We start from the raw sequence: 26,642 nt of genomic DNA, 5'->3' as shown, positions 1-26,642 counted from the left end.
TCCCGACAAAGGACGGGATAAAACCATCTACGGAGAACAGCATGCAGCAAAGGAGATGTTTGCGGTGCACGATGTGGCACCGGCACTAATACCTCCACCGCCGAAGGAGCTAAAGGATAAGCAAACGGTAAAATAGCAATAACAAGCTATACTTTTGGTTACACCCGACTAAAACAAGCAACGGACCGTACCGCATCCTTCAAAACAAATGACCGAAGCATATTAAGACGCGAGGCATCGCCAGCACTAAGGTATGATCATCTCCCTTTTTCGTTTAGATTTTGCTCTAACCGTGTATGCAGGCACTCGATCGATGCTGCCAAAGCGCTTTCCAACCTGAAGGCCTTAGGTTTCGAAAGCATGCGTTGCACTCTTTTCCTTCTATCGGGTTTTATCCCAAGAAGGGTTTTTACCGACAAGTTTTTCAATGAGGGAACATCTATATGCTACCTAAGGAAGGCTCAACAAGTATTCAAGGCTTCTCTTCAATCAACCTCAAATACTGAGGGGCATCCCTCGGAGGGTCACCTCCTCGGATAAGCCAAGATGTGTTGAACGGGGTCTCGATAGGAAAATGATGTACTGGACCAAACGGCCGAATGAACTGTGTCCTTATAGAATAACCGAGCCCTTGACAGCAAAAAAGTGTATACTTGTACCAAGCAATCAAAGAATACCTTTCCCTCCATCAAAGTATTTCGCGTTCAAAGAAGCTCGGTACTTTTTACAAAAACGGCTCCAGAGCCAAAAAATGTCCCGAACACTCGGGCACTGGTGTCAAAAACTCGAAGCTAAGCCCTCAATGAGGCAACATTAAGATCGCAAAAACAGCTCCAGAAGCCAAAAAATGTCCCGAGCGCTAGGGGACTGGCGTCGAAAACTCAAGGCCACATGACCTACGGGTCGGAAACTCCAAACTCGTAAGCCCTCAATGAGGCAATACCAAATTTACAAGGAATGGCTCCCGAGCCAAGAAACTTTCGATGACTCGGGGACTGCCGCCAACTGCCACCCCCATCGATCTGTCAAAAACCCGAGGCTATAAGGCCCCATGTGGGCAACCTCGAGCGGTAAGACCTTCATAAGGCAATATCAAATCTATATGACCTTCATAAGGCAATATCAAATCTATAAGACCTTCATAAGGCAATATCAAATCTATAAGACCTCAAGCAAGGCATGAACCATACTTGGACCAAGTAACCAAATATGTAAGACCTCAAGCAAGGCATGAACCATACTTGTACCAAGTAACCAAAACTGTAAGACCTCAAAGGCATGTAAAAATTTATAAGACCTTACAAAAGGCATAATCCCGATCTTAAAGTTAAGGCTATATATCGAACTTATAAGACCCCTAAAAAGGCATACCCTCGATATAGACGCCGAAACTACTTCACTCGAGGACTGAAAGGCTCCAGCCAAACACAATGACTACAGTCACAAGGCTGTACCAGCCAAACTAACGCGACTCGGGGACGCCCGACCGTCGCTATAAATTCATAGGCCTTCAATTACTTCAAAAAAACTTCGAAAAGAATCGGTTAAAACATGCTACCCTCGACATAGGCAAAAGGGCTTCGACTATGTCAGCTCCAAAACTATAGGCTTCGAAACACTCAGCCACCGAGCAAAACCTCCCGAGGTGCTTGATCGTCGCCACATAACGACTCACAATCGATGTTCTACCAAACCATCGAAGAGTCAGGCAAAACACAATTTCAAAAAGTCCTTAACGAGGGAAAAATAAAGCCTATATTAGAGGTCGCACCGACCCTAAAGCGTAAGAGCCACTGCCGCCAGCCCATATAAAAGGTCATACCGAACCAATGCGTAAGAGCCAGTGTTGCCAGCCCATATAAAAGGTCATACAGACCCAATGCGTAAGAGCCATTGTCGCCAGCCCATGTAAAAGGTTGTACCAACCTAAAGCGTAAGAGCCATTGCCGCCAGCCCATGTAAAAGGTCGTACCGGCCAATCGCGTAAGAGCCTAAGGGCCAGCTTTTTAATTCAAAAACTTAAGGGTCAATAAGCTCGAGTCGAAACCCGACTCGAAGACTGAACTCGAAACAGTTAACTGAATATGCCTAAGAGCAAAAGTATAAGAGCTTAAACGCCGGCTTATACTAAAAGGTTGTACCGAGCGGACGCGTAAGAGCCTGCGGGCCAGCCCAACGAGCCCCAGGGCCGTACTATAAACCTAAAGGTTCTTTTAATCCGAAAGCCAGTTCACCTGGCTATTGACTGACAAACATCAAAGCAAAGGGAAGTGTATGAAAAATGAAACCACAAGGCTTCCTTTTATACATGGATGCGAGAAATACAAACTCTATTTACAAAGTTCCCTGAAAGCACTATACACAGAATACGAAAAGGAAGGCCTAATCTACGTCCCCCTCGAGGATTATAGTCCGTCGGCCTCTCTCTCGCTATCCTCGACATCGACAGAAGGGACTTAGCGTCAGACTCATCCGCCTTTGCCTGCTTTACCTCTTCCGAGAGGTCAAAGCCCCTAGCATGAATCTCCTCGAGGGTTTCCCTTCAAGATCTACACCGAGCATGCTCCTTGCTTCTGCCCTTACGGTCAAGAGCCCTCCTCAGCTCACCTCGAGCATCGGCAGCATCCTTTAAATAAACGGCCACTTTCTTATCTGCCTTAGCTCGACTCATTACGACTTCGGCCCGGGCACTAACAACTTCAGCCTTCACCTTCAGAAGCTCAGACTCGAGCCTTGTAATCATGTCCGCTCAGACCAAGCTGTTTTCACGAGCTACGCGAAGTTGAACTTCGAAGGCGGAAGCTTTGGACAAAGCGGCCTTTTTTGCCACAACCTGAGCATCCACTCGAGCCTTCAATTCATCGCACTGGCACTTAATTTGGGCAATTTCACTCTCGAGGCGTTCTAGACCCTCGGACTTCTTCTGCAACTAGAATGAACGAGACATCAGCCTCCAGGATAGAAAAGGGAACATGCACCCCTTAGAACAAAATTTACCTGCTGCTCGAGGTAGCTTTCATAGTTCAGCTTCGACTCGCCTCATACCGCAAGTGAACCAACTCATTTTCCTTTCCAGCACAAAGGATCCTAAGGGATTTCTCCCCATCCACGGCTTTTTGCAGCCTGGCCTCACGACGAAGCACATCAGATTTGAGCTTGTTAAAACCCTATGAAGGAAAAACTCAATAAGAAAGTGGAAAGTTGCAAAAATAAAGAAATCAACACGGCCGGCCAAAACTCACCTCAGAGTAGAGCCGCTGAGCTTCCTCAAAGGTCGAGTGCACACCTACTAGTCTAGCTCCAACAACCCCAGTAAAACCACTCCCGGTTGGGACACGGTCGCTCGATACATACGGCCCCTGGCCTCGAGCATCCCTCGAAGTACCTTCGACGGGAGGATAAGTCAGCGGCAGAGAACCCTCGTTCCTCGCCTCAGGCACTGCAGGCTCGGCTGATGCATCCTTACTAAGCCTCCGGGCTAGACTCCTCCTACTATAAGCATCGTCGCTCTGCGAAGGCCCTTTTCGCTTATTATTACTATTCCTCAGCCCAAAAGCTGACAATCCTTCTCCCTCTCCGAGAGGGCATGATCTCACCTCAAAGAGCTCCCTAATGCCTGCGACGATGGATTTAATACACATAAAAAGAAAGTGCCTTTCAAAAAAGGAGCAAAACACATAGCACGTACCGTGGTGTTTTTCCTCCCATCTATCCTTGGACAGGTCTCGCCACTTACGATCATCATAAGTCGAGTGGGTGGCCAACTCTCAATCCCAGTCCGTCAGGTCGAGGACCTCGTATGGCATCCATGGAATTGCTGCAGAAAAGGAAGGAAAGGCGCATTTACGGAGCCTGCCTCCACCATAAGCAAAATAACGAAAGCACAAAACGTACCACTTACGGGTAAAATTCCATTCCTCAGGAAATGGCAGAAACTCTGCGGGGATAACTTCGATAGTCCGCACTTGGATGAATCGGCTCATCCATCCCCGATCTCCATCTTCTTCATCATCGACAAAAAAGGGCTTGGTGGATCGGCATCGTAGGGTTAACAGGCCTCGATGATGAAAAGGCTGGTACAGCCTGATGAGATGACTAAGGGTAAACTCAAGCCCTGCCTCCTCTGCAAAGAATCTCATCATCAATACTATCCTCGAAAACGACGGATGAACCTGTGCCAAGGTAGCTCGGTACCTTCGACAGAAGTCGAGCACAACCCTATCAAGGGGGTCCAGCGTAAAGGGGTATGTATATACGTTCAAAAACCCCTCGGCATGATCCATAATGCTCTCTTCAAGGGAAGGTGCCCGCAGTACCACCTTTTCCCCCCATCCACAATCTTTCCTCACCGTCTCAAGGTGCCTCTCTCCTATCAAAGAAATAAACTTCAAGGCATACTCCCAATGACCCTAAACATTGGGAGGTTTTTCCGACGAAAGGTCCCTCCTCGAAACAAAATGCCCCGAGGTTGGCTCGCCAGACACCAGCGGCGCACCATCAACCAGGCGGGAACCGGAGGCGGAACTTCCTTCTCCTCGCCGAACAGATCCTGGCGTAGCAACCCTAACTATGGAAAAATCAGAGAATCGGAGCGGAAATCTAAGAAAGGATTCCTAAGTTAAAGTAGCGAAGAACTTAACGTAGAGAGAAGAACTCTGTGAAGAAGAATAAGATACTCAGGACAACGGAATCCTCAAAGGAGAGAAGACAAACCTATATATAGAAGCAAGCGGTGATTGTCCGCCCGCCTCAAAGGTTAGTTAAAAATACTGGCTAAGCCATTATCACTTTGGGAAGATGTACCGGCGAGATTGCCTCGGTCGTTTTATAACCATGTCATACAATTTATGCGGTCGTGCGGCATTTTGGGGATCAAAAACCCCCGCATCAACAAGCCTCGAGATGGTACCCGATCTCGAGGACCTCTATCAAAGGGAAGATAGGCTCTAAGGAGCCCTTCACATCGTTACAAGCCTCGAGATGGTACCCGATCTCGAGGATCTCTATCAAGAAGAAGATAGGCTCTAAGGAGCCTTTGATGTCATTACGAGCCTCGAGATGGTACCCGATCTCGAGGACCTTTGTCAAAAAATAAGATAGGCTACAAGGAGCAATTGATATCACTATAAGCCTTGACATGGTACCCTATCTCGAGAACCTCTGTCAAAAAGAAGATAAGTCCTAAAAACTTACTCACATGGGCTTAACCTCGAGGTGGTACCCTACCTCGAGGATTTTTGCTATTGCAAGTGCGGGTCATTTACCCGATCACCCGGCCCCTGAGCTACCTGATCCTGAGCCAAGTCTCACTCAAAAACTACTGATAAAACCTTAGGGCTATTCTCGCCTTCGGGTCCGGTTAAACATCCTCTGCTTACTTTAATCCAGGGGCTATCCGAATCCAGGCAAATCCTCGTCCGAGATCTATCTATAACGCCTTAAGGCTATCTTCGCTCTAAGTTCAAAATAAGTTTTCAGGTCGCCCGAGCGTGAGCGAATTATCATTCAGGGACTGCTTCCGAAAGCCCTAAGGCTATCTTTGTTCTCAGACGTCCGAGCAAGTTTCCCCTTGGGGACTATCGACAGGGTCTGAAAGGCTAAGTTTCGTTCTATAAATTCCAAGCCCTATTCTCACTCGGGGGTCTCGGCAGCCTAAGCTTGTATCTATCCAACCCGGACTCAGTTCGAGAAATGACAAAGAACTCTACAGGATATCGTACTGATCAATCAGGAGCCGAGGAAATACCTACACCCGGGCCCGGCATTCGGACCGATTGATAGAGTCATGCACTCAGATTATTCACAAATGCAAATAAAGGAAAATCCAACATAAATCAAAGACAAATTGAAGAAACTTCTTTGCATTAATAAACGTTGATTACAAAGATCCCATGAAGGGACTTACACATGTTACAAAAGCCCACGAAAGGTCCATACACAGAAACAAAAACGCAAAAGTAAACATCTAAAAGTCAAATTTGCTCTCGGGGGTACATCATCGTGAGCAACGCTTTCGAGAATCATTTCTCCAGAAGCCTCATCTCGCCCCCCCCCCCCCTCCCGACGACGTCTTAAGGGATGAGGAAGGAGCATAGAATGATGCAGAAGAAGCAGAAAAAGATGAAGAGAAGTAAGGAGCCGAAGATTGTTGAAGAATGACTGAATGAAGTTTTGGTTCAAGAAAGCTTCCATTTATAAAAAGGAGGAAGCGTAACCAACAGCGCAATCAATGCCTCTGGGAAACATGCCGACGGCACAATCAATGTCTTGGGAGAACGGATAGACAGGCACAATCAATGCCTGTTGGGAAACGGATCGACGACGATATTATCGCCTTGAGAAAGAAAACCGGCGCTACATCAAATGCTCCTCGAAAAGACGTGTCGATGGGATGTCTAAGTTATCAGAAAAGCTAACGTCATGAGCATGACATCATCACAAGAGGCTCGAGGGGGTCAGTGTCAAATGTTTCTTATCATTTATTCTAAGAAACGCGGGGACTATCTGTATACGGTAAAAATCAGAGGGCTCGATTTTGTGATCACTAGAGCGCCTCAAAAAAAAAACTATCCCCGGGAGGCTTGAAGCCTAGCTCGGAGTTCGCCCCCGAGGGTTCGTGATGATCGACCTCGAGGCAGTGCAAACCAACGGCTGCGACGCACCAGCGGGAAGTTCCCAAGGCATATGATCAAAACTGACAAAGCCTGCAAGGGGAACACTAGTCTGTACCAGACTAGTTAGTAGCTGTTCCAGCTATGTTTCTTTGTAATAATTACTCATGTACTATGATGGGATTTCCCTCCTTATATAAAAGGGATCCATGTCATTTTGTAGGGGGATCTGATACACAAGATACTTCATTCAATAGAAGAACATTCTTTCTGCTCTCTTACTCAAACATACTCTCTATTCGGTTCTATTGCCTACATTTATTGCTTTATTTATATTTATTATATCTCATTAATTGTTCCTCATTTATTGCTTGTTATTGGTCATAAAGAGTCGCAATCACAACCCTAGTGGCTGTATAACCTTCATCGACTGTCCCTTTACGAGCATTTGACTCGACATCAAGGCCCCGCACGCTCTAGCTCGAGGCCCCGATTCTTAACCGTTTGGTTTGGTTTCTAAAGCTATCTTCAAATTCTTATCTTATTCCCTAACCTCGTCACTTAGCATCTACTGCTTAACAACTAGCATAAAAATAGATCACATATTTTTAGAACCACAAAATCAAATCTAATTATTATTGCCATTTTCAAGTTAAACACCAACACAGTAAAAGAATCCCATCATATCCAAATCAAGAAGATATAACTCTAACATGGCTTCTAATCATGATTAAGATATATCACGTAGTCATATAATCAATGAAACATTAATAAATAATTCATAAAGTCAAAATAAGGCATATCATAAGCCCAAATTTATTCGGCTAGGGTCATAACCTAGCTATGCATATACGCTCGTCACCTCACATATATGTGGCACCTAAATCAATCAACAAGTAGTAAATAGATCGCCTATGGGGACAATTCTCTCTTACAAGGATAGACAAGAGACTTACCTCCTCCTAACAAGCTTTAATCAAAAACAATTGTGTTTCCTTTCAGATCCAACACCAAGTGACTCGAATCTAGTAAAATATCACTCAAATAAGCCAATACAAGCTTTAGGAATTGATTCAATTTCTAAAAGATACAATCTTTAACCCAAATCAAAAGGTCAACCTCAGGTCCCGGGCCCAAAATCCGAAATTGCTCATAGATATAGTTCACCCATAATCTCACAATTCCAAATATATGATTAGATTCCAAATTAGATCTAATTTTATAATCAAAACTCCCAAAAATACTCTCTTATGTTCATGGCAAAACCCCTACTTTCTACACTTTAAATCCATATTTTAGGGGTTAAAAATCCATGTAGATTCTTGAAATACAATCATAAATGAGTAGAAATCACTTACCCTCTTGCCTTGGGGAAAATCCTCTTGAAGTGTCACGACCTAAAATCTCACCAAGTCATGATAACACCTAACCCGACCCTCTAGGTAAGCCAACCAATATGAAACACAATCCAAGCCAAAAATCATTGAATAGATATTTGAATAAGAAAACAAAAATGCAATACAATCATTCCCAAGGACATATGGTACAAGTCAATATAAGGCAATGGATACTTGTTCTTGATAGTCACCTTATTCAAATGCTTGTAATCAAGGTGCATCGTCATAGATCCTTCTTCTTCACAAACACCACTGGTGCACCCCAAGTAGATACACTCGGCCTAATGAATCTGTTATCCAACAACTCCTACAACTGCTCCTGTAGATCTTTCAACTTAGCTGGAGCCATAATGTATGGGGGATTAGATATGGGTTTAGTGCCCTGCACCAAATCGACAACCAAATCAATATCCCGATCGAGGTGGCATTCCCCGTAGATCTGCAGGAAACACATCTAAAGACTTCCTCACTACTGGAACTGAAACAATAGTAGGAGTCTCAGTGCTAGTACCTCTAAAAAATGCCAGGTACGCAAAACACCCCCTCTCAACTATCCGTTAAGCCTTCAAAAACAAGATCACCCTACTAGGGATATGACTAAGAGAACCCTTCCATTCCGATCTTGGTAATTCGGGCATAGTCAATGTTACAGTCTTAGCGTGACAAAATCCAGATTAACATAATACGGAGATAGCCAATCCACACAAAAAATCACCTCAAAATCTACCATATTCAGCAACAGAAGATCAACCCTACTCTCATATCCCCCAATAGTAATCACATAAGACCAATATACACGATCCATCATAAAAGAATCACCGACAAGTGTAGATACATGAACAGGAATATCAAGAGAACCACAAGGAATATCCAAATGAGAAGAAAAGTATAATGATACGTAAGAATAGGTAGACCTCGGATCAAACAACACAGAATTATCTATGTGACAGACCATACCTATGATCACGGCATCGGCCATTGCCTCGGGTCTACTTGAAAAAGCATAGCAATGAGCCTAACCGCCACCGATCTGACCTCCACCGACCTAACCCCTTCCTCTAAGGCGGCCTCTACCTGCATGTACTCTCCCTCTAGCTGATTGTGTAAGGATGGTGCATTTGGTGCGAGAACAATTGACTAAGAAATCTGTTGAGTTGTGCCTCTAACAAGCATGAGGCAATACTTTCTCGCATGTCCAAACTCTCCACACACATTACAACCTCTATCTGACTGAGGTTGCTGAAACTGAATCTTCCACTGATGACCTGAATATCGCTGGGTGAACCTTGAATGAACGAAGCATGATACGAACTCACTCGGAGAGCATTGAAAGATAATGGAACTGGAGTAATGGAAAAAGACTAAGCCACTGCACCATGGGCCGCATGCTGCATGGATTGAGTTGTCCTGCCATGATAGCCTCTACCAAACTGTCCCCTAACTCCAAATGAGGTACCACTGAAACTACTAAAATGACGAGGTCTCTTATCCCTCATCATGGCCTATCTCCCAAACTGCGAATGCGCTCAATCCTCCGAGCTATCATCGTGGCCTAATGGATATTAGTACCAATCATTGAATCTCGATCAATAGCAACACTGATGCCATAAGTCAGTACCTCAATAAATTGCCTCACCTTCTTTGCCTCAATGGGGATCAAGAAAGCAACATGACAGAACAACTCTATGAATCTCACCTCATACTCGGTGATAGACATGCAATCTTATTGAAGATGCTTGAACTGACCTCTCAAGAAACAAATGTAAGAACTGAGTCCAAGAAAGTAGAGATAAACCTGCTTGTCTGCCCAGCTCGTAGGTCTACCACCATCTCCTAGCAGCCCCTCTCAGCTGAAATGTCGTAAAGTCCACCCCGTTAGACTCTACCAAACCTAAGTTGTGAAGAATTTGATGGCATCTATCTAGAAAATCATGTGCATCCCTTGAAGGGCCACCATCAAAGTGAGGAGGATGTAGCCTTTTAAACTTTCCAACCCTCATTTTCTCCTCAGCAAACATGGAAGGCATAACCTCATGTATAGCTGATACTATGGGTTGCTCGCTGCCAGTAAGCAATACTCTCGTTGTCTGAAACATTGCCGCTACCTGCTCTGGAGTACGAGTGGTAGGGGTTTGAGGTCCCCCTATAACTTGAGATATGGCTAGGGCCACTAAAACTACTCTAGCCTGAGTTAATGCATCAAGAAACTGACCATCTTGACCATAACCTCCTCAAAATATTGGTCTAGCAACAAAACCCTCCGGATGTTAAGCTGGTACTGAAGCCTCAACATGATCATCAATGATCTGATCCTCCACCTAATCCGCTAGTGGGTCCACTGACACTGCCCTAGTGCACTCATAGGCTCCGGTGGGTGCTCAACCTCTAGTTGTAACTATACGACTCCTGGTAGGAGCTTTTGCCTTACCCCGAGTCCTGCCCCTCTTCGATACGACTGGTGGTGCAGCCTCTCCATCAACTACTGCAACTGCTGAAGCACGCGTTCTTACCATCTGTGAGAGAATAAAAGAGAAAGATTTAGACTTGGACACACGATAAGGAATAAAACAAGGAAAGTCCTTAAAGCCCTATAGCCTCTCACATATAGATACTGACGTCTTTGTATCGATCCACAAGACTCTACTAGGTTTGTTCGTGACTTGTGAGACCCTTACGACCTAGTTGATTCCAACTTGTCACGACCCAAAAAGCCACCAACGACTGTGATGGTGCTTAGCCCACTTGCTAGGCAAGCTAAAACTCAACAACAATTATAAAAGCAAATTATTAAGTTATTAGCAGAGTCATGATGTAAATAAAAAAGCAAAATAAGTCTCAGATCAACATTATAAATACATAAGTCTAAGATAGGGTCTAGACACGACCACAATAGTCTCACAATCCCCAAAACCCAGTGTCACATTATCACGAGCATCTAACGATGCTAAATTGTCTCAACTGAACAACATCATATGTTTGGAAAGAAATAAATAGACGGGGATAGAAAATTAAGGAAGGAGGACTCCATGTGCTGCAGATCGGATAAAATAAGGCATCTCACCATGACGTCTCCAAGTAGCTCCTACACTACTGGATGGGTACCACTAGTACCAGCCTCAAAATATGCAAAAAATGTGCAGAAGTATAGTTTGAGTACAAAATCATGGTACTCAGTAAGTATCAAGTCTATCATCAAAGAAGTAGTGGCGAGGGATCGACATTGACACTCACTAATAGTCCAAATATCAAGTGAAAGCATAAATAGGATATGCAATAAGACATGGTATCTCCAATTATGTACAAAACATAAGGATATAGTAAATATGGAATTTAGGCATGCTTTTCACATACACAAATCAAATACAATGTTAAATACTCAATTCTTGCATAAAATATGATGTGTATCAATCATTAGTTATATAAGAGCCACTGCATGAGTCTAAGATGTATATGCATACTCAGAACTCACTCTCAGTACCTCACAACACAAACCCTTGTGCCTGACACAATCCACGTGTCCAAACCAAGCACCAATTTAGTGTCTACACTCAAAGGACCCAAAGTAATATGGGTAGTCAACTGATTCTAGAGGGACAGATTTATATCCAAACATCAATCAAATCATAGTAAATGACCAATAGACAACATCCGCTCATAGTTTCCTTAGTGCGAAAATCCTGAACTTTCCTCAATATACAGTTCTCCAACTCATGCATATGCGTATGAAATAATATAATTAAGATGCACCAGGCTATATTAATAAAAATGCAGATGATTGTTCACATGGATAAGAGATTTCTGCGAAACATATAATACAACTTTTCATAACAGTTCCATATGCTTATTCAATATTCATAAGTCTAATAATGATCTCTAACATGAGTAAAATAAGCCAAGTAGCCACTAAATTATAAATCATGAGAAGTGTATGACTACAGCTAATCAAAAAGCTCAATATGGTGAAAGAAACCCTTCGTGCCCAAATCAATAAGCCATAACCCGAAACATGATTTCTAATCATAGTTAAAATTCATCACATAGTCATCATAGAATCAAAGAAACGTGGATAAATAATTCATACGGTCCAAATAAGGCATACTACAAGCCTAATTCTACTCGGACATGGTCATAACCTAGCTAACGCATATACACTAATCACCACACATATAAGTAGCTGTCAAATCAAGCAACAGGTTGCAAATAGATCACCTATGTGGAGTATTTCCTCTTACAAGGATAAACAAGAGACTTACCTCTTCTAAGGAATACCTTCAACCTTCCAAAATCGCTTTTCCTTTCAAATCTACCACCAAACGACTTGAATCTAGCCAAATATTGTGTAATTGAGTAAATATAAGCTTTAGTAATTATGTCCTATCAAAAAAATTCAATCTTTAACCCAAATAAAAAAGTCAACAAGAATTCAACCTCGGGCCCCGAGCCCAGAATTCGAATTTGATCATGGATATAGATAACCCACAACACCACGAGTCCAAATATATAATTAGATTTCAAATCGGGTTTCAATTGCATGTTCAAAACCCCCAAATTTACTCTCTTAAGTTCATACGAAAAAATCCAAATTTCTATGCTTTAAATCCTTGATTTAGCGGTTAAAATTCGTGTAGATTCTTGAAATGATCAAAAGTGTGTAAAAATTACTTACCCTCATGACTTGAGTGGAATATCCTTGCAAAAATCGCCCCTTTTGAAGTCTAGGGCTCAAAATATGAGAGAACGGGCAAAAATCCCTAAATCTCACACTTATATACTGCCTAGGAGTTACTCTATGTTATCATGACTGAGCCTTCGTGATCATGGGGCAGAGCTGACCAGTGCCCCTAAGCGATCGCGGCTCGCCTCATGTTACCGCAAAAATCATCTGTCAGACCCCTTGCTGACGTTACACGAACACATCTCCAGTGTCGCGATCACGATGCATGCCGACCACACAACCTTCAATGATCATTAACCAAGGCCTGCAATCGAAGCACAACAGCCTCAACATTATTCCTTCTTCGCGATCGCGTACCTACACCCCCGATCGCAAAGCAAACTAGCCCGACTAGAAATTCTTCTATGCAATCGTGAATCTCTGTTATGCGATTGCATTGTACTGCAACAACACCTATAGTATCGGCTGCTGCAAACTATTCCAAAATGGTCTGAGATCACCCTAAAACTCATCCGAACACTTCGAGACCCCGTACAATCATTCCAACAAGTCTATATACTTGATATAACCTTATCTCAAGGCTCTAAACATAAAAAATAACAACAAAAACCAAGAATCAAAGATCAAATCCACTCCTTAACTTTCAAACTTTCCAACTTCACCGTACGCGTTCAAATCATAAGTAGACAGTTTTTATCATAACCAAACTTTGCACACAAGTTTATATCAACCATTAGGACCTATGTAAGGTCTCGAAACAACAATCAAAGCTCAATAACTCAAAAGTGAACTATCAATCAAACTTAAGAACTCTTTAATTCTTCAAATTCCCAACTTTCGGCAATTAGAGTCAAAATCTTCTAGGAACATCCAAAACCAAATTCGAACAGACGCCCAAGTCCAAAATTATCATATGAACCTATAGGAACCCTCAATCTCGATTTCTAGGTCGTTTACTCAAAAGTCAACCTTTTGTCAACTCTAACAACTTAAGCTTCCAAAACTGAAGTAAGTATTCCAATCACTCTTGAGCCTTCCCGAAACCAAACCAACTATCGTCGCATGTCACAAAACATCAAAAGACTCTACGGAAAGAATCAAATGGAGAAACGAGATTCTAATACTCAAAACGATTGACCGGATCATTACACAAGGTCTCTAACACCTGGAAGAGAAGGATCCCATCACGAAAGGGCAAAACTTTGGTGTTGCCTTACCACATCAGTTCAAGTTCAAATGTACAATTTCTTCATTCGTAAATGTAGAAATGACACTAGGAAGTTGCTTGTAGCAAACCAATAAAAATCATATTCAGTTTATAAAAACTATTTCAGGTTTACCCAGTTTTGGTAAAAATTAAATTGAACGTGCTGTTGATGCTGCTTAGTTTCAATCTGAAGTTGCGTTCTGCCAAAACCTAACTTCATCCTTGAAGGCCTAAAGTTTGAAAAGTTAAAGTTCAAATTCAAGGTGGGCTCTGCCAAAGCCTAGCTTCAAACCCGTATGTCTGAATTTGATTCTAATCTAGCTAAATTTTAGAAATATTGTAAATTTTATTATTCCTTAAATATGGGTCAAAATGGTTATTTGTGCACTTTGCCCTTCGTATATAGTGGAAATGATACCAGGTAGCCACTTTTAAGCATGTTGTTTATAATGTATTTAAAGATTAGCCAATTCGCTCAAACTTCTGGACACGGCGTCCTGAAGTTTAAACCCCAAAGTTCAAACTTGAGGACATCGTGTCCTAACTTTCGAAAATTGTGCCCAAAAGTTCGAACCTTATATCCTTAATTTTAAATTAGCAGTTCAGAAATTCAGGACACTTAAATCCTGAATTTCAAATTAGCAGCACAAAAATTTAGGACATTAATTCCTGACTTGCAAATTCAGGATACTTAATCATAAAATTGGATGAAATGGCTACTCATTAAGTATATCGTAAAGCGTGGATATATTTTAAATAACAGCCTTAAAAGTGGCTACTAGTGCGTATAGCCCTCGTATATTCAGTAAAAGAAGCCCACTAAATATGTGAAAGACAGAGCCAATGGGTGAAACTATGTGTCATTTGTGGCTATGGATTTTCGCCAATTTAATCAAGCACTTCCCTCCACAAAAAATACACCTGCAATAACTGCCACTGATACAAAAGGAATCTCCCAAAAAGAAATCCGAAAAATTCAGTAACAAGTCCAAACGAAAGCTAATAAGTTTCTGATGACCGCCCTTTCTGATCCAACTATAACTTTAGTGTAGAAAGCCATGGCTTCAGTTGCCATAGGTGGAGTTGTACTCCACAGCCACAGCCACTCTTCATTTCTGGGCAACAAACTCAAGCTGAAGCCTTTATCTTTGAAGAAGCAACCGAATTCAAGGATAGTTTATGCTCATGGAGGCGAAATGTTTAGGTTTGCACATGATCTTTTTGTTGGAGTTGGGGTAGGACTACCCTGTACTGTAATGGAGTGTGGTGATATAATATACAGAAGCACACTGCCAAAGTCAAATGGGATCACAGTGACTGTTCCTGGTGTTATTTTGGCATTGGGTACCCTGTCTTACCTCTGGGCTACTCCTGGTGTGGCCCCTGGTTTCTTCGATATGTTTGTTCTTGCCTTTGTTGAAAGATTGTTTAGACCTACTTATAAGAAGGTGATGTGATAGTGATACTTTACCACATCTCAATTGCTTAGGTCTTCTTCTTCGATATGTGACATTATGCTCATAACTTCTCTCTGCAGGATGATATCGTTTTGGGGAAGAAATTGGGCGAGGGATCTTTTGGTGCTGTTTATAGAGTTTCTTTGGCCAAAAAGCCATCGTCAAAGGTATGTCTCTGATATATTCTGTTGTTGTATACAAAAGCTCAAAGGAATGGTTTGTAACTCAAACAGGCTGGTTAATTCCGATTTTATTTGCCTCAAGGGTGGTGATTTCGTCTTAAAAAAGGCAACTGAATATGGAGCAGTGGAAATATGGATGAATGAGCGAGTGCGTAGAGCTTGTGCAAACAGTTGTGCTGATTTTGTCTATGGGTTTCTAGAGGTACACTTGTTATTTTGTTTGATAGCCATTGCCATGTTCATCTTTAGATACTATCACACCTCTGAAAATTGCAATCTAATTCTAAGAGTTTGAATTAATTATGTTTAAAACGGTGCTAGAATTCTTCAAAGAAAGGAGCAGAGTATTGGCTCCTTTGGCGTTTCGAAGGGGAAGCTACACTTGCTGATTTGATGCAGAGTAGAGAGTTTCCCTACAATGTAGGTACTTTCTTTATCATGCTTCCAATTTTTTGTTAGCTTAGGTTTTTTAACAGCTTTTATATGTAGGTCGAATGCACATTGCGTAGTTTATCTAAAAACATAGAAAAAGAACCACAACACTAGCAGTCCTTGTATAATGATCCAAACATATGTACTCTAAGCGCTCATGATGAATATTCTGTAATTCCAATTTAAGAAGAGATGGCATGACTTGGATAGATCATTAAGAATTTCCCTATTTTCTTACGAACTATCCTGGATGAAGTTACAGCTCTGGGCTTATATCATTATGATTGAGGTGGACGGCTATTTGTTTCCCAAGGTCTTTGGAGGTTTCCCTCTGAGAGAAAAGGAAGATCAGATGGAAGATAGAACCTAAAGAATATACAGTTACCAAAGGATACTATGATATTTGAGGGTGAGCTCCATTGGTCTATATTAGTCACCTAAAAGATCCAAGTGTAGGAGAAATCCTCGCAGAGATAACTATTGTTGTAACGTTCTCTATTGAACGAAACATTATTGAGAAAAAGTTATCATAAAACATTCTCAGTTCAGATATAAGAGAAATATCCATCTAAGGCATTTATGTGTGAAGGGAAATTAGTAAATATAGAGCTGAGAAGAATGGTATTTGATTTTAGTGGTGAAAGTATATCATAGATACTGAACAAGTTAAACGACAAGGGATGTTGAATAAAACATTCAGAAAATGCAGTTTTCCGCTAATTTAAAAGAGATAAACAAAGATGAAGCACATGCCCTTCTAATTTAGAAAAGATTCTACAGTAGGTTATCCATGAGAATTCACCATTCAGTGCAGTCATAAAACTGCCTCGTCGAGTTCAGATATGTAATAAATGCTCTAATTTAAGCCTAATTATCCGCTCGTACCATGTTTATATATGTCGTCAAGTTTCTTTTGAGTATTGACACATTATCTTCCAGTCTTCACCTCACATTGTAAAAGAGAGATTTCACAGCCAACGAGTATTCTCTTTCCTTTCACATGACCCTCTCTACTTCTGATTTCACAACAAATAGCTATGAATATTACTATCTGATTTCTTCTCCTCCCCCCACCCCCAAACCCCCACCCACACACACATACTCTCTCTCTCTCTTTTGTTCATTGACTTTATCATGATTTATTAAATCATCAGGTAGAAGCATTGATCCTTGGAGAGGTTCAAGACTTGCCCAAGGGTTTGGATAGAGAAAATAGAATCATTCAGACAATTATGAGACAGCTCCTATTTGCTTTGGATGGTCTTCACTCCACGGGGATAGTCCATAGAGATATTAAGCCTCAAAACATAATTTTCTCTGAAGGTAAATTGTCTTGTTGACATTTGTGGTTAAGTTTGATTGTGTAACTAATCCGTTCTTGTATATCTGAAGCAGGTTCTCGCACGTTCAAAATAATTGATCTTGGAGCTGCAGCGGATTTGAGAGTAGGGATCAATTATATTCCAAAAGAGTTTCTTTTAGATCCAAGGTTATCTCCCTCCTACTCTGTGGAATGAGTAGTTTGTGTATGCGGAAGTGGAAATTCTTGTTCAAACTGCAGGCACATTCTATTTTACTTGCACTAATACTGCCAGATATATTTTTTTTAAAATTCTGTGACCTACTTTACATTTTGCTTCTTGCAATTAATTATCCCCTTGATAGATTAGCTTATAATATTCAGCTCATATTGATGTCTTCTTATCATTCTTTTCGAATATTCATTTCAAAAACATCTCCAATTTTTCCAGAGCCAACATGCTTGTCGATCCATTTCCAATTTTTGACTACAACAATAAGACATTTTGTTCCACCTACATATTTTCTGAATTGAATGTTGTTAATCACACTTTTTGATATTTATAACCAGATCTCCTTGGACCTCGTACATGAACCATAGGTGCTAACCCTTATAAGTTCTTAGAAGACTATCAGGAAAATCAACCTTATATTTGAGCTTAAAGGTGTCCTTTCCAGACTGTTCAAGCTAACTAATTGAACGTTACATGCCGTAAATAAAAAAAAATGTGGAACCAAACAGAGTAATCTGCCTGAAATTGAGGATTGAAATTTCAGATTTTCCCTATTTATGAGTATGTTATGTACTTAATAATGATATGAGTACTTGTCTCGAACATTCGGAGGTACATTACCGGCAATGATGTTATCCTAGATGGCTTTGACATTTGATTATGGCATGTTTCTGCTTGTTATTTTTAATGGTATTAGGTGTATTATCTTAATTTACTCGTGGAAGAGATGGACAGAATATAAATGATTTTGTTCGTTATTCAAGTATAACGAAGTGAGTCGATCTCTTATTTCACTTGACGTCTCAAGGATCAATTTAAGTTCCACTATGTTAATCCAACTGTATATTGACTATCCAGTTTGGTATGCTCTTCACTCTTACCTTTGTACCATTAAAAGGTGAACAAAAAATAGATTTCATTAGAGCATTCTATGTTATTGATTATCTGTTTTTCAGCAGACTTTCAGATAATAGCATTTATAACTTGGTATATTTATATGGCTAGGTCTTTTACTAATGAATTTGGTTTACTTGTTTATCTAATTGTCTGTCTTTTTCGGTCAAGATACGCTGCACCAGAGCAATATATTATGAGTACACAAACCCCTTCTGCACCATCTGCTCCAGTTGCAGCTGCACTTTCCCCAGTTCTATGGCAGGTTTGATGACCGCAGTCACTCAGTGTTTGCCCAATACCTCTATTTTATCTGTAAAATTAACTATGTTTTATCCTATTCTTTTAACAGCTGAATCTCCCAGATAGATTTGACATCTACAGTGTCGGTCTCATATTCCTGCAAATGGTAAGTTTCAACTCAAAAGCTGTTAACCATAAATATTTCTTAGATAAAATTAGCTCTTCCTGGAGAACCTAGACCTTTGAGTTCAGGAATTAAAAGGAAGACAACAAAATGAATGTCCATTTCTTTTCTCTCCTTAATTGAATATATAGATATCATTCCTTTGAGTACAGGAGGAAGAAATTGAAGTATGACCTGCAAATAGGAACTTCGACGCTATGGATATTAAGCTAGCAGCAAGCAGAGCAATTATTTCTTAGGTTTCCTTTCTCCTTTTCTTTAGCTCCTATAACCAAGATCTGGAATCTTAAACTTTTTAACAAATTGCGCAAGATGTACTCTTACGATCTTACATGTTCCAACTGGATCCACATTACGTATTAATATATAATATGATAAAACAACAGCTGGAAATGGCTAACTGACACTTTAGCAATGTGGAACGGTGCTGTTAAAAATTGGGGCACGATCTAATAATTTCACCCCTGAGGAGATAGGATTTATTCTTAAGAATCTGACATCACTGAGTGATGTGCAGCTTACATAGATTCGAGCCCTAAGAATGGAGAACTTCTAGTTGTAGGGAGCGGTTTAGCCCCCTTGGGGGGCCTACCTAGTGCGAACTCGGATTTGTCTAGTCAATGGGCTTCGGATACCGGATAGTTAAAACAAAAATAAATTAGATTTGAGTATTTCACGCACAAGATTCTGGAACTAAAATTAATCGTTACAGTCAAAAATAAGTTTTTTTTTTTTTTTTTTGGTCAACTAAATGCTGATATTTCTATCTTCTACATTTACTGATACACCTCCTGAAGATTTTACAAGCACTTTGCTACTGTTCATTCCATCATAGGCATTTCCAGGATTACGCAGTGACAGTAGTCTCATTCAATTCAACCGACAGCTGAAGAGATGCGACTATGATTTAGTTTCATGGAGACAGACTGTAGAGCCTCGTGCTAGCCCTGAACTTAGGAAAGGCTTCGAGTTGTTAGATTTGGATGGTGGAATAGGATGGGAGCTATTAGCATCTATGGTTCGTTTCAAAGCACGTCAAAGAATTAGTGCAAAGACAGCTTTAGCTCATCCTTACTTTGATAGAGAAGGTCTATTGGCCCTGTCCTTCATTCAGAACCTAAAGCTGCAATTCTTCCGGGCTACACAACAAGACTATAGTGAAGCTGCAAACTGGATTGTTCAACTAATGGCAAAATCAGGAACAGAACAAGATGGCGGCTTCACTGAAGCGCAACTTCAGGAGCTCAGGGTATGTTTTCTCATGGTATATATAACTAGTCTCGGTCATTAAGGTTGGGACCTCTAGCTTTGAAATCCTTTGTTTCTCATTGACATATTTGCATGGTGAAAATTGTGGAAATCTAACTTTTCAAAACCGCAGGATACCAATGTTGGTTAATAGAGTTTAGGGTAGAATTTCCTGATACACTTTGTCATTTCCTTTTGAGATTTACAGGATATAGAGCCTAAGAAGAAGTCAAGCACGCCGAGGAATGCCCTTGCATCAGCACTTCGGCTTCAAAGGAAAATTTTAAGAACCCTAAATGAGAGTATCGATGAGCTTCGCAGACAAAAGAAAAGTTTATGGTGGAGCAGATGGATTCCTAGAGAGGAGTGAAAATCAGTAAATATGTACAAAATAGTTTTAGTACTTTTTCTATGGAGCTTACTAGTTTTCATTCTCATTTGAAAATGTAAAACAACTTTTAACTTAGAGTTTATGTACAAAAAGTAAAAGTATCTTATACAGATAATATACACTTGCTTTATTATTTATAGAAATATATACTGTTTTTAGTTGGAAAAACAGTTAATTTTATGGGTGTGGTTGGTATGAAAAGAAAATGTTTTCCCATTTTCCCGCCCTCACCCTGCCACCAACCCCTCCCCCCACACCCCCACGACCCCACCCCTAGCCTACCCCTCGTCACACCCCCACCCAAGCCTCCGCCATCAGTACCCCGACACCTAAACCTTGACCTACCACCCTCCCCATCCTTACCCATTTCGCTTCCCTTAGTATTTGTCTAAATTATATATTTTTAAAAAGAATATTGTTTGCTACCTAACCAAATACCAGAAAATGAGTAAGAAAATCACTTCTTTTTCAACGAAAACATTTTCCTTCATACTAAACACACCCTATAGCCTGAAAAATATTCCAGAAATGAGAGGAAGAAGGGTTTGCACCATTTTGTAATTGTAAAATAAACATTTGTACCTGGCAATATAAATATAGCAACCCGACGAGTTGTTTTGAGGTTTAACATTTCGTTCGGTGTTTTGAGAGTTTGAATAGCTTCATATGACACATTATGGCTTGCGTGTATAGTTGGTTTTGATTTTCGAGAGGTTCGAAGTTGATTTGGAAGGGTGATTCTAAATTTTGAAGCTTAAACTTGGAAGAATTGACCAAGGTTTGACTTTTGAGAAAATAACATCGGAGATTTGATATACATTCGTATGGTGATTTTGGACTAGGGCGTATGTTCGAATTTGAATTTGGACGTTCCTAGAAAGATTTGGCTTTATTTGTCGAAAGTTGGCAATTAGAAGAATTGGAGAGTTTATAGGTTTGACCAGAAGTTGACTTCGGTGTTATCTGACTCCTATTGTGGATTTGAGACCTTGGTTGGGTTCATGTAGTTGATTGGAACTTGTGTGCAAAGTTTGGTTTATCCGGAGTGTCTAAGTATGATTCGGATGAGTTCAGTGAAGTTTGAAGGTTTGAAAGTTAAGAGAAGGATTTTGATCTTCGCTTCTTGGTTTTGATGTTAATTGTGGTGTCTTGAGCCTTTGGATAAGTTTGGAAGATGTATTTGGACTTGTTAGTATGATTGTACGGGATCCCGATGGGCATAGGTGGATTTCAAGGTGGTTTCAGATCATTTCGGATGAGTTTGCATTGCTGATTTTCTGGTGCATATGATGAGCTTCGTGATCATGGAAGGAGCTTCGCGATCGCGTAGAGCATTTTGGTTGCTGGTGGTTTGTGAATCGCATTCACAGGGATGCAACACGTTCACGGAGTGTTGTAGGAGATGTCTATCGTGTTCGCACATGTGACTTCGCCTTCGGGAAGTGTTGGAGGAGGTCGGGCAGCAGATATCCATGTTCCCATCTTGTCCCTCGCGTTCTTACTGTTGTTGAAGTTTGTTTTTGCATATTTATTATTGGCTTGACTAGCAAGCGGTGTAGGAGCCATTACGGCTCCGGTAGAATTTTGGGTCGTGACAAGAAACAACATTTGTTATCCCAGATTCCTGGGTTGACCTTTTCAAACTTGGTGATATGCCAAACTACACTCTCTACATCCACTTTGTGACCCAACAAAGAGAAAGGGATCATTGGTATCTCTCATCAAAATTTTACTTAGAATCATGCTATATTCCTTATGACAAATCATGTTCATTCAGTGTAGTATTTATCTATAAATACTAGTTAGGAGACCTACAGGTTTCTCCTTAACGTAAGTGGATCTGTAGCAACCACGACTTGTGTCACCTATCGCCATGAATCCTCACGAATCGGATGCATTACCTTTGTCCACAACCTACTACCCCTCTCTAAGATGCATGCAAAGAACAAACCCTAGTCGTTCTCTCTTGTGACAAGTGAGTCTCCCAACACCCATAATGGTGTTTATATAGACTGCACTTAGGCTTTGAGTTAGACCTAATGGGCCGACTAAAGCTAGCACCCCTTATGAGTGTAACAGGCTCATAACATCTCCTACTCACACATAAGGGAGTGCTCAAGCTCCATTAAGATAAGGGAAACAAATTTTCCTTCCATTTCTCTTGCATCACTCATACTAGATAAATAGATCGTGCGACTAGCATGCTGTGATAGCATGTTGCTATAAATCTAGGAATGTATAGCCTCTCCTCGTCGTCATGAAAATCTTCTGGTAGATCAACCAAAATACGCTTAGTTCCCTAGATCATTTGAATCCAATTGCTACTGTCACGACCCCAAAATTGACCCGATCGTGATGGCGCCAATCGTGAAACTAGGCAAGCCGACACATTTTCAAAATAGTACAACATTTCACTTAAAGCTTAAATAATATCATTTTCAACTGATATTCCATAAAAGATATAAAGTTAAAACCAAACAAAAGTGGAAAATACAAGCCCGACCTCGGTGTCACTAAGTCATGAGCAATACTACACTTGTACCGAAACACAACTAGACCAAAATAGTCTGAAATATCCAAAGTATACTAAAAGGAAGATAAAGAGGGAGAAGGCGGAACTACGTACGTCAGGCAGCTACCTCGCTATCTCTGGTGAAATGTGCTTCTGGAACAGTCAACAGCCGCTACCGTGGCCTGAGATACTTGGATCTGCACACAAGGTGCAGGGGGTAACGTGAGTACACCAACTCAGTAAGTAACAAGTCCAAACATTGGACTGAGAGGTAGTGACGAACTAAACCTCAGCAATTATAACACATTTAAATTGTACAGAAAAGTAAGCATGCTGGCAATTCAATATTGTTAACTTGACAGTAAAGAAAAGTGCTAATCCGAACAATGTAACGTATAAAGCTCAGTAAAACTCTACATGTCAATGCCAGAAATGTATGAAAATGCACCGTATGCTCCCCCTCTCAAGTGCTCAACCACTCGGTACAGCATATGGCCATCCGGCCCAGGGAAATCCATCCCGGAATATATATAAACAACACTGACCTCAAGTTAACCAGTACCGAGGAACAAGGGTAATCCAACCCTGAAGAGAAATCCATCTCCAGGTATCAGTACTTCGGACAAATCCATGTCCAAGAAATCCATCCCTCAATAATATCAATATTTCGGACAAATCCATGTCCAGGGAAATCCATCCCTCAATAGTATCATCCGCGCTCACTGGGGGTGTATGGACTCCGGAGGGGCTCCTTTCAGCCCAAGCGCTATAACAAGCCAATGAAGGCATAATCAATAATCTGCTGCGGCGTGCAGCCCGATCCCATAACTGTCACTCAAATTTAGGCTCTCAGCCTCACTCAGTCACAACTCTCCAGTCTCACACACAAGGGCTCAAAATACCGAGAAACTAGCCCGACACAATGACATGATGTGCCAAATAATAATAACTGAGACTGAGACATGATATAATATGCATGAACAAGACTGAGTACATAATATCAATGAAGATAACGTTATGACAGCAAGAAATGACCTCTCGGGTCTCAACAGTATCGGCGTGAAGCCCTAACATGATAATTAGCATGATTTACAGCTCATTAACTAAATCACATAATCACTACACGGGTATTAGCAAGAAAGAGTCACTAAGCAGTGCCATGGAATGATCCAGGCCGCAATCCTCACGGTGCACGCCCGTCACTTGGCATTTGCGTCACCTCAATATTTAATCATAGAACACAAAGTTCGGGGTTTCGAACCCTCAGAACCAAGTTTGGAAGCGTTACTTACCTCAAACCAAGCCAAAACTCTAACCCACGATGCCCTTGCCTCTCGCTCCGGCCTCCAAATGCTCCGAATCTAACCAAAATCAGTATATTATCATCAATACACGCTAAAGGAATAAAACCCACACGAAAATTATCAAATTAGGCCCAAAATCCCGAATTTGCTCAACCCCCCCCCCCCTCCCCGGGCCCACGTCTCAGAATCCAACAAAAATTGCAAAACTAGAAACTCCTTTCACTCCCGAATCTACACGTACCAAAATCATCAAAATCGGACCTCAAATGGCCCCTCAAATCCCCAATTTAAACTCTCTAATTTCAAGCCCTAATCCCCCAATTTTCCCACTAATATCATGATTAAACAATGGAATAATCGTCATAAACACAAGATACAAAGCCCAAGTAGCTTTACCTTACTGAAAACCCTTGATTCCCTCTTGAAATCACAGTCCCCAAGCTCCAACTCGTCCAAAAATAATGAAGAAATGGTAGAAATTCGCGAAGGGGAACTTATATACATTCTACCCAGCACTTCCGCATATGGTGTCCTCTAGTCGCATCTACGATGCCGCACATGCGGAAAATCCATCGCAGGTGCGGTCCTTACTTAAATTCTAGAACCCGCTTCTGCGGTCAACTTCTCGCTCCTGCGGTCTCGCAGGTGCGGTACGATGTTCATACCTGCAACTCTTTCCCTCTCAGCCATGGCCTCTTCTGCGGCTGATCCTCCGTTTCTGCGTTGCCGCACCTGCAGTTCCCGCTCCGCAGGTGCGGCTATAACAATTGAAACACACCAGAATTTGCATCAACTCTCAAACCTCAAAAACCAATCCGTCAACCATCTGAATTCATCCCGAGGCCCTCGGGATCCCAACCAAAGTTACCAACAAGTCACATATTACCATTCAAACTTATTCCAACCTTCGGAACAATCAAAACAGTATTAAAACACCAAATCACCCTCGGATTCAAGCCTAAGGATTTCTAAACTTCTGAATTCCGCAAACGATGCAAAAACCTATCAAACCTCATCCGAATGACCTGAAATTTTGCACACACGTCACAAATGACACAACGGACCTACTCCAATTTCTGGAATTCCATTCCGACCCCGATATCAAGATTTCCACTGCTGACCGGAAAATGCCAAATTTCCAATTTCGCCAATTCAAGCCTAAATCTACCACGGACCTCCAAATTACATTCCAAACACGCTCCTAAGTCCAAAATCACCTAACGAAGCTATCCGAACCATCAGAATTCACATCCGAGACCTTCTACACATAAGTCAACATCCGGTTGACTTTTCCAACTTAAGCTCCTAAATTAGAGACTAAGTGTCTCATTCCACTCCAAGACCACTCCGAACACAGAACAACCAACACGATATGATCATAAAGAAGCAGAAATGGGGGAAATGGGGCTGTAACTCATGAAACAACCGGCCGGGTTGTTACATCCTCCCCCTCTTAAACAAACGTTCGTCCTCGAACGAGTCAAGAAAAATACCTGAAGTCTCAAACAGGTGTGGATATCTTCTCCGCATCTCCCGCTCGATCTCCTAAGTAGCTTCCTCCATGGGTCGACCTCTCCACTGCACTTTCACTGAAGCTATCTCCTTTGATCTCAACTTTCAGATCTGTCGCTCCAAAATAGCCACTAGTTCCACATCATAAGTCAAATCACCGTCTAACTGAACCGTGCTGAAATCCAAAACATGAGACGGATCGCCAATATACTTTCGGAGCATAGAAACATGAAATACCGGATGCACACTCGACAAGCTAGGTGGCAAAGCAAGCTCACAAGCCACCTCCCCAATCCTCCGAAGCACCTCAAAAGGCCCAATGAACCGAGGACTCAATTTACCCTTCTTCACAAATCTCATGACACCCTTCATGGGTGAAACCTTCAGTAGAACCTTCTCTCCAACCATGTAAGACACATCACGAACCTTCCTGTCAGCATAACTCTTTTGTCTTGACTGCGCTGTACGAAGCCGCTTCTGAATCACTTTCACCTTGTCCAAAGCATCCTATACCAAGTCTTCACCCAAAAGGCTAGCTTCGCCCGGCTCAAACCAACCTACCGGAGACCTACACCGTCTTCCATATAAAGCCTCATATGGAGCCATTAAAATGCTCGACTGATAACTGTTGTTATATGCAAACTCTGCGAGCGATAGAAACTGATCCTATGAACCTCCAAAATCAATGACACAAGCACGCAACATGTTCTCCAATATCTGAATAGTGCGCTCGGACTGCTTGTCCGTCTGAGGGTGAAAAGTTGTGCTCAACTCAACCTGAGTACCCAACTCTCGCAGCACGGCCCTCCAAAACTGCGATGTAAACTGAGTAACTCTATCTGAAATGATAGAAACTAAGAC

At 41.5% G+C, this 26,642-nt stretch overlaps 1 protein-coding gene across 1 annotated transcript; it reads left to right on the top strand.

Annotated features, from left to right (window-relative positions):
* On the top strand, nt 14,845–20,589 carry LOC109223655 (serine/threonine-protein kinase STN7, chloroplastic). Its single transcript, XM_019388047.1, has 10 exons — nt 14,845–15,338; nt 15,428–15,514; nt 15,612–15,731; nt 15,851–15,949; nt 17,116–17,284; nt 17,357–17,450; nt 18,559–18,652; nt 18,740–18,796; nt 19,650–20,063; nt 20,271–20,589. The coding sequence occupies exons 1-10, from the start codon at nt 14,949–14,951 to the stop codon at nt 20,430–20,432; spliced, it is 1,686 nt and encodes a 561-aa protein (XP_019243592.1). The 5' UTR covers nt 14,845–14,948; the 3' UTR covers nt 20,433–20,589.

The sequence above is a fragment of the Nicotiana attenuata genome, chromosome 3, assembly GCF_001879085.1.
Source record: "Nicotiana attenuata strain UT chromosome 3, NIATTr2, whole genome shotgun sequence".
NCBI classification, from domain to species: domain Eukaryota; kingdom Viridiplantae; phylum Streptophyta; class Magnoliopsida; order Solanales; family Solanaceae; genus Nicotiana; species Nicotiana attenuata.
This window is presented reverse-complemented; position numbering and strand designations above follow the sequence as displayed.

Excerpts from the sequence above, each read along its gene's own strand:
- LOC109223655 (XM_019388047.1), top strand. The coding sequence starts at position 14,949 with ATGGCTTCAGTTGCCATAGGTGGAGTTGTACTCCACAGCCACAGCCAC. Across the intron at positions 15,339-15,427 it reads TTAGACCTACTTATAAGAAG|GATGATATCGTTTTGGGGAA; the intron begins GTGATGTGATAG and ends TTCTCTCTGCAG. Across the intron at positions 18,653-18,739 it reads TTTCCCCAGTTCTATGGCAG|CTGAATCTCCCAGATAGATT; the intron begins GTTTGATGACCG and ends TTCTTTTAACAG.